The sequence below is a fragment of the Emiliania huxleyi genome (genome assembly GCF_000372725.1).
Source record: "Emiliania huxleyi CCMP1516 unplaced genomic scaffold EMIHUscaffold_7, whole genome shotgun sequence".
In the NCBI taxonomy this organism is placed as follows: Eukaryota; Haptophyta; order Isochrysidales; family Noelaerhabdaceae; genus Emiliania; species Emiliania huxleyi.
The window spans coordinates 452,123-459,973 of record NW_005196756.1 but is presented as its reverse complement, the minus strand read 5'-3'; the positions used below and the strand labels follow the sequence as shown (position 1 = coordinate 459,973).

The 7,851-nt window shown below is 63.7% G+C and overlaps 2 protein-coding genes across 2 annotated transcripts; both read left to right on the top strand.

The window, feature by feature from the left end:
- Positions 1-860: 860 nt before the first annotated feature.
- On the top strand, positions 861-1,432 carry EMIHUDRAFT_197843 (hypothetical protein; the record flags this gene model as incomplete). The annotated part of the gene is made up of 2 exons (XM_005761805.1): positions 861-1,118; positions 1,244-1,432. 2 exons carry the CDS (start codon positions 861-863, stop codon positions 1,430-1,432), a joined length of 447 nt encoding a protein of 148 aa, XP_005761862.1.
- Positions 1,433-5,238: 3,806 nt separating this feature from the next.
- EMIHUDRAFT_197840 (hypothetical protein) lies at positions 5,239-6,878 on the top strand (the record flags this gene model as incomplete). Its single annotated transcript, XM_005761804.1, has 3 exons — positions 5,239-5,907; positions 6,205-6,696; positions 6,774-6,878. 3 exons carry the CDS (start codon positions 5,239-5,241, stop codon positions 6,876-6,878), a joined length of 1,266 nt encoding a protein of 421 aa, XP_005761861.1.
- Between the last annotated feature and the right edge of the window lie 973 nt (positions 6,879-7,851).

Here is a 7,851-nt window from a genome sequence, read left to right as displayed (position 1 = left end):
CCAATAGCCTGTGAGGAGGGCGTCCATAGACACCTCACAAGACCCCACACACGGTCTCGTCCATGCCTTGCGGCTGGCGACGAGATTGCTAGAGGCGGAGCAAGCCTGCTCTAGTCTCACACGTTCGCCCCTGTCGCCTGTCTGTGTTGTTGTGCTGTTGTTTGTCTCTTGGCACCTTGGAGTGCTGGGGGGGGCGACAGGGGGGACGTGGCCTGAGTGATGTGTACGCCCACTCAGGATGTGTGGCAGCCCGCTGGCTGTGTGTCTTGTGAGCTTGTTTGTGTCTGTGTGTCGCTCGTGCGTGTCGTCATCATCTGTCTAGCGTCCACCCATACCGCGTCGGTGTCCAGTCCGAGCCTGACTGTTCTTCACCTTCCTACATACATACATACCCATGTGGACTCGCCGGGGCTCTGCTCCAAGAGACCTCGAGAGAGCGTGCGTGTGCCTCTACTCGCCAGCCCCGCGAGGTTCACAGCCTTGTTATGAGAAGAAAATACGTCCTATGAATGGCGCTATGCGCTGGTCTGTGAGAGGTTGAGGTGCGAGCCCTGGAGCGTGAGGCCCTGGGGATGGGGGGAGACTACCCGCGGGCCTAGAAGGCCCGCGCGCAGGGGGGTGGGGCATTGAGACCGGTCATGAATGAGTGCGCGACACGCATGTTGCGAGCAGCGTTGTTTGTTGATGTTCTGCGCGTCCCACAGACGGCGGCGCGCGAGAGCTGTTGCGATTCACAGCGGAGTCGGCTGGGGCTACAGTATACCAGACAGACCAGGAGAGGCACTTGAGAGCTTCAAAAGAATTCAGATGAATGGGCCATCCCTCGCTTGAGCTGTTTTCCAGCCCCCCTCCGTGTCGCGATGCCGCTCCCCGCTCCCGTCCCCTGTGTCCCTGATCGTCCTTACAAGATCCTGCTCGTGCAGGTGGGGACCCTGTCCTTCTCCCACCCCTCGTTTGGTGTGTCCGTTTTATTTATTTTATACTCGACCCAGCTCCGAGCACGCTCGCTCGCCGCTGGGCGGCGCGCGTCCACGCTGCGTCGGCAAAACGCGACACAGGAGCTCGCTCGCTGCTGCGGCGGCGGCGGCAGCGACGCCGACTGCCGGCAGCCGGCTCCCGTCCGCCGGCATCAAAATAAAGAAAGAATGTGAATGTGACAGGACCATCGGGTCCTTCAGCCTCCAAAGCGGGATCACCCGAGAGCAGCTGAGCCTGCCTCTGGCCTCGCCTCCCTCTCCTTCAGGCATTCGTGGCATCCTATGGGTCGTCCAGAGTATCGACCTCTGGCTTGTCAGCCGGTCACTTGATGACGACCATGAAGTACAGCGATCGCCACCTCGCTGGCCTCTCCGCAAGGCCTCCCGACCGCGTCGAACTCACGGCGCGGGCTCTCTCGGCTACGGGACCGGCCCCAGCTTCGGCTGAGGGCTAACAAGCTGCCGAGCCCAAATCACTGTGAGAGTCGTGATTTCTTGTTGGTTAATAAAAATCTCTCTCTCAAAATAAAAGAATTCAACCCTGCGGGCGCGCTCCCGCCGATATGCCAGAGACAGTGTGTGGCACGTCGCCTGCCGACGCGCCGCTGCTTGGGGGGGGGGGGTTGTTTGTTTTCTTTCTTTCTTTCTTTAAAAAGGAACAGGTCCCCGCCCGTGCGATCTTTGTGCAGGCTTCTTTGTGGGTGTGGTCGGGCCCAAGATCTAAGAAAAATCCACACTCATTCTCGTCCGCTACCCACCGGTGCAATGAATTCTGCCCAGAGCGGTGGTTGAGGCCGATTGCCTCAACTGTCAACCACGTGGTTGACAGAGGCCTCAACCCTCAACCAAGTGGTTGACAGACCCCTTCAACCCCTCAACCACGCGGAATGGCTGTCCACACACACAAAAACCAAACAACTCTAAAACACACACCCGCGCAAAGCCAAAGGTCTGAACACATTCTCTGTGAACCATTCATGTCGTCTTCTTTAGACGCCTGGATGCTGCATTTGACGCGCCGTTTTTACGAGTACTTGCTTCAGCAACGTGCGTGAATGGGAGGTGTGATGCAAAGCCCGGAGGAGCGCTGACAGCCTCTCTGGAAGGCCCCCGCGCGGGGGGGGGGGGGGGGGGTCCCGGCCGACCTTACGGGACCCCTAGGCTTAAAAGGGTGGGCCACCCTGCTTGCAACAACGCAAGATGAGACCGGAGCGCCAAACCTCTCAATGGGAGGGAAAGAGGCGCGGGTGGATGGTCGAAGTACTCAAAAAAGTGGCATGAACGGCGTCAAGATGCAAAAATGCAAAATGCCCGGCTGAGCGTTGTCCGATCCAATGAGCAAAGACGCGTGGTTTGAGACCCTTCTCTCAGATCTCGCCGCGGACGACGTTCCGAGCGACATTCCCGACACGCCGCCGGTCCCGCCAGCCGCCCCTTCGCAGGGCGAGGAGAAGCCGAATGGGATTGCTGTGCCCGAAGAGGCACTCGCCGCACAAGTGGTGGAGGGCGAGGCGGCGGGCGAGGCGGCGGAGGCCCTCGCGCACCTCAAGCTCTCGGAGCTGCGGCAGCGGCTCGCAGCGGCGGGGGTGGACGGGACGGCCGTCGACGAGGCGCTCGACGAGGCTGCTGAGACGGGCTCCAACCCGAAGCAGGCGCTCGTCGCTTTGCTGCAGAAGAGCGTCTGGCTCTCAAACTCAACTCTCCGGTTGAACGCGTTGGAAAACGCGGCGGGGTCCTTACTCAACTCTCCGGTTGCTCTCCGGTTGCTCGCGTTGCAAAACGCGGCGGGGTCCTCCCGGGCGGCCTTCCGGCCGCAGCGGCTTCGCGACCAGCAGGATGCCAGGCGCGGCGGACACACGGTTAAGGCCGCGCTCTGCTGCTCTCTCCCAGCCGCGTGCACACTGGCGGCCGTCGGGATGGCTCTTGGCGCGCTGCTGCTTCGATACGCGGCGACCGGTGCAGTCATCGATCTCGGCGCCATCGCGGGCAATGTCACAAACGCCGGGCTTGACTTCCTCTTTGATCCTCCCCTGCCACCGCCGCCACACCCGCCGCCGTCGCCGCACCCGCCGCCGTCGCCGCGTCCACCGGCGCCGCCGCCGCCGCTGCCGTCGCCGCCGCCGGCACCCCCGCCCCAACCGTTAACCCCGCCGCGGCCACCTCCGTCGTCGCCGCCGCTGCTGCCGCCGCTGCCGTCGCCGCCGCCTCCGCCGCGGCCGCCTCCAACATCACCTCCACCGCTGCCGCCTTCAGCGCCTCCGCTTTCGCCGCCGCCGGTGCCGCTCGTCAACCACTTCCTGTGCGAGCCCAGTTGCGTGAAGGGCAGGTGTTCGACCTCACCAGCGCCAATGTGTACGAGCGGCAATTGCTACTCCATCACGACCGCGACCGACAATATCAACCAGTGCAACACCGACGCGAGCCTGCTCAACAGCGCCATCGCAGCGCAAGGCACCACTGTCGACTTCCGCTGCTTTACGAGCACGCGCTATACGAGCGGCCGCGACTTCCTCATGCCTGCCGCGGACAACACCAACTTCCTCATGCCTGCCGCGTACAACACCAACGCCGCTTCTCGCTGCAACAGCGAGGTGAGCGCGCTCAACGCGGCGATCATGGCGGCAACTGGGGTCCGGACCACTTTTGGATGCTACCGCAACGACTGGCTGACCAGCGGGTACCTCCAGTACTGGGGGCACACGGCATGCACGGCGGGCGGCACTCAGGAGAGCAACGCTGACATCGTGGCCCTGAACCAGTACCTCAGCAATCTGAACACGCCTCCTCCACCACCGCCACCACCGTCGGCTGCGCCGAACGTTCTGCTACCGTAGATGCGAGCGATGTCGGCGGGGTCGCAGTGAGAGAGGGCACGCACGAGGAGCTCCGTGGGGAGGTCGAGGAGGCGGGCGGGCGGCGGCGTGTCTGGCGAGGGAGCGGCGGCGGAGGCGGAGGCGAGGCGGCGCGGCACGGCTGACATCCACAAAAGATTTTTTTTAGCAGCGCGACACGAGAAAAGAATTCATAGAGCTATCTGGCCACCCTGGGCTGGACCTTGTCTGGAACAGATGAATCCAGACGCAATCATCGAAGAGCACTAAGATAGAGCACACGGGGACGACACTGGTCACTGCTTCGGCAGCGTGCACCTCGATCCTGTACCGTGTTTCGATAATCCGTGTTTGTTATGACCCCACCCCCCCATGAACACACCAGTGAGGGAGGGCGAGACGATCGAGGGGTCCCGTACCATGCGGAATCGACCCTATCCAGTGCTCAAGTGCTCAAGAGAGCACACACACCGGCCGGGCGGGGTCCCTCAGCGGCGTGCACCTCGATCCTGTACCGTGTTTGTGATGACCCCTCCCTATGAACACACCAGGAGGGCGAGACGATCGAGGGGTCCCGTCCATGCGGAATCGACCCTGTCCCAGTGCAATAGTGCAATAGTCGAGCGCGTCCTAGAGGTACCCTTCAGAGTGTTTCGACACGTCTGCAAACGCCTCTCCCCTTCCGCGGAATTTGGCTGTCCACTCACACACAAAAACCAAACACACACCCGCGCAAAGCCAAAGGTCTGAACACATTCTCTGTGAACCATTCATGTCGTCTTCTTTAGACGCCTGGATGCTGCATTTGACGCGCCGTTTTTACGAGTACTTGCTTCAGCAACGTGCGACGACGTGCGTGAATGGGAGGTGTGATGCAAAGCCCGGAGGAGCGCTGACAGCCATCGAAGGCCCCCGCGCGGGGGGGGGGGAGGGGTCCCGGCCGACCTTACGGGACCCCTAGGCTTAAAAGGGTGGGCCCTGCTTGCAACAACGCAAGATGAGACCGGAGCGCCAAACCTCTCAATGGGAGGGAAAGAGGCGCGGGCGGATGGTCGAAGTGAGTGAGTATTCTTGATACGAAACCACGACGACACACACCAGTCGACTCGCATCGGTTGCCTCCATGAACGGCGGAGCTATTCTCGCGCCCACACCACACCTGGCTCCAACGTGAACACAACACAAAACTCTCCTCTCTCTCCCAACGTGGACACGCCCATAGCTGGGGACACTACTAGGTCACGCATGGCATCACAGAAGTTTTGTCTCTGGGCCCCGAAAGGCATCTCTAGCAGTGTCGTTACGCATGCCCCCTCCCCTCACACACACACACACACACACACGGATGGTCGAAGTATACTCAAAAAAGTGGCATGAACGGCGTCAAGATGCAAAAATGCAAAATGCCCGGCTGAGCGTTGTCCGATCCAATGAGCAAAGACGCGTGGTTTGAGACCCTTCTCTCAAGTCTCGCCGCGGACGACGTTCCGAGCGACATTCCCGACACGCCGCCGGTCCCGCCAGCCGCCCCTTCGCAGGGCGAGGAGAAGCCGAATGGGATTGCTGTGCCCGAAGAGGCACTCGCTGCACCAGTGGTGGAGGGCGAGGCGGCGGGCGAGGCGGCGGAGGCCCTCGCGCACCTCAAGCTCTCGGAGCTGCGGCAGCGGCTCGCAGCGGCGGGGGTGGACGGGACGGCCGTCGACGAGGCGCTCGACGAGGCTGCTGAGACGGGCTCCAACCCGAAGCAGGCGCTCGTCGCTTTGCTGCAGAAGAGCGTCTGGCTCTCAAACTCAACTCTCCGGTTGAACGCGTTGGAAAACGCGGCGGGGTCCTTACTCAACTCTCCGGTTGCTCTCCGGTTGCTCGCGTTGCAAAACGCGGCGGGGTCCTCCCGGGCGCGGCCTTCGATCGCCTTCCGGCCGCAGCGGCTTCGCGACCCGCAGGATGCCAGGCGCGGCGGCCGCACGGTTAAGGCCGCGCTCTGCTGCTCTCTCCCAGCCGCGTGCACACTGGCGGCCGTCGGGATGGCTCTTGGCGCGCTGCTGCTTCGATACGCGGCGACCGGTGCAGTCATCGATCTCGGCGCCATCGCGGGCAATGTCACAAACGCCGGGCTTGACTTCCTCTTTGATCCTCCCCTGCCACCGCCGCCACACCCGCCGCCGTCGCCGCGTCCACCGGCGCCGCCGCCGCCGCTGCCGTCGCCGCCGCCGGCACCCCCGCCCCAACCGTTAACCCCGCCGCGGCCACCTCCGTCGTCGCCGCCGCTGCTGCCGCCGCCGCCGTCGCCGCCGCCTCCGCCGCGGCCGCCTCCAACATCACCTCCACCGCTGCCGCCTTCAGCGCCTCCGCTTTCGCCGCCGCCGGTGCCGCTCGTCAACCACTTCCTGTGCGAGCCCAGTTGCGGCAATTGCCACTCCATCACGACCGCGACCGACAATATCAACCAGTGCAACACCGACGCGAGCCTGCTCAACAGCGCCATCGCAGCGCAAGGCACCACTGTCGACTTCCGCTGCTTTACGAGCACGCGCTATACGAGCGGCCGCGACTTCCTCATGCCTGCCGCGGACAACACCAACTTCCTCATGCCTGCCGCGTACAACACCAACGCCGCTTCTCGCTGCAACAGCGAGGTGAGCGCGCTCAACGCGGCGATCATGGCGGCAACTGGGGTCCGGACCACTTTTGGATGCTACCGCAACGACTGGCTGACCAACGGGTACCTCCCTCGCCGGCGTGGATTCGAAGAGCAGTACTGGGGGCACACGGCATGCACGGCGGGTGGCACTCAGGAGAGCAACGCTGACATCGTGGCCCTGAACCAGTACCTCAGCAATCTGAACACGCCTCCTCCACCACCGCCACCACCGTCGGCTGCGCCGAACGTTCTGCTACCGTAGATGCGAGCGATGTCGGCGGGGTCGCAGTGAGAGAGGGCACGCACGAGGAGCTCCGTGGGGAGGTCGAGGAGGCGGGCGGGCGGCGGCGTGTCTGGCGAGGGAGCGGCGGCGGAGGCGGAGGCGAGGCGGCGCGGCACACGGCTGACATCCACAAAAGATTTTTTTAGCAGCGCGACACGAGAACAGAATTCATAGGCATACCTGGCCACCCTGGGCTGGACCTAGTCTGGAACAGAATCCAGACGCAATCATCGAAGAGCACTAAGAGAGCACACGGGGACGACACTGCTTCGGCAGCGTGCACCTAACCCTAACAACCCTATATAGTCCCTACACTTTACCCTAGTCCCTACCTGACCCTAAAACCCTAACCCAAAGAAAAATAATCGCGCGCTAACGACTCGACCCAGCTCCGAGCACGCTCGCTCGCCGCTGCGCGGCGCGCGTTCACGCTGCGTCGGCAAAACGCGACACAGGAGCTCGCTCGCTGCTGTGGCGGCGGCGGAAGCGACGCCGACCGCCGGCAGCCGGCTCCCGATTTCAAAATAAAAGAATTCAAGGCCGCGGGCGCGCTCCCGCCGATATGCCAGAGACAGTGTGTGGCACGTCGCCTGCCGACGCGCCGCTGCTTGGGCAGCGAGTCGAGATTAGCGGGCTCTCTGCCCGCCCCGAGCTGAACGGGCGGCGGGGCGAGGCGCGGAGCTTCGAGGGCGGCCGCTACGCTGTGGCGCTCGAGGGAAGCGGCGAGAGCGTGCAGGTGCGGCCGGAGAGATTGCGGCCAGTGGCGGCGGCGGAGCAGGCGTCGAGCGGTGTCTCGGAAGCCCCCGATGCGGTTGTGAAAGCAGCTGCGCGAGGCGAGGAGGAGGCAGTGCTGGCGTGGCTCGAGGGCGGCGGGCGGGTCAACGCGACGCACGAGAGAGGTGATGCGAGCGGCCTCACGCTGCTGATGAAAGCCGCCTTCCACGGCCACGAGCGGGTGGTCGAGCTGCTGCTGCAGCACGGCGCGGAGCTCAACCTGCAGAGGAGCGACGGCTGGACCGCGCTGATCGCCGCCGCCGGCAACGGCCACGAGCGAGTGGTCGACTTGCTGATACGGCGCGGTGCTGAGGTCAACCTGCAGGACAGCGACGGCGTCACCGC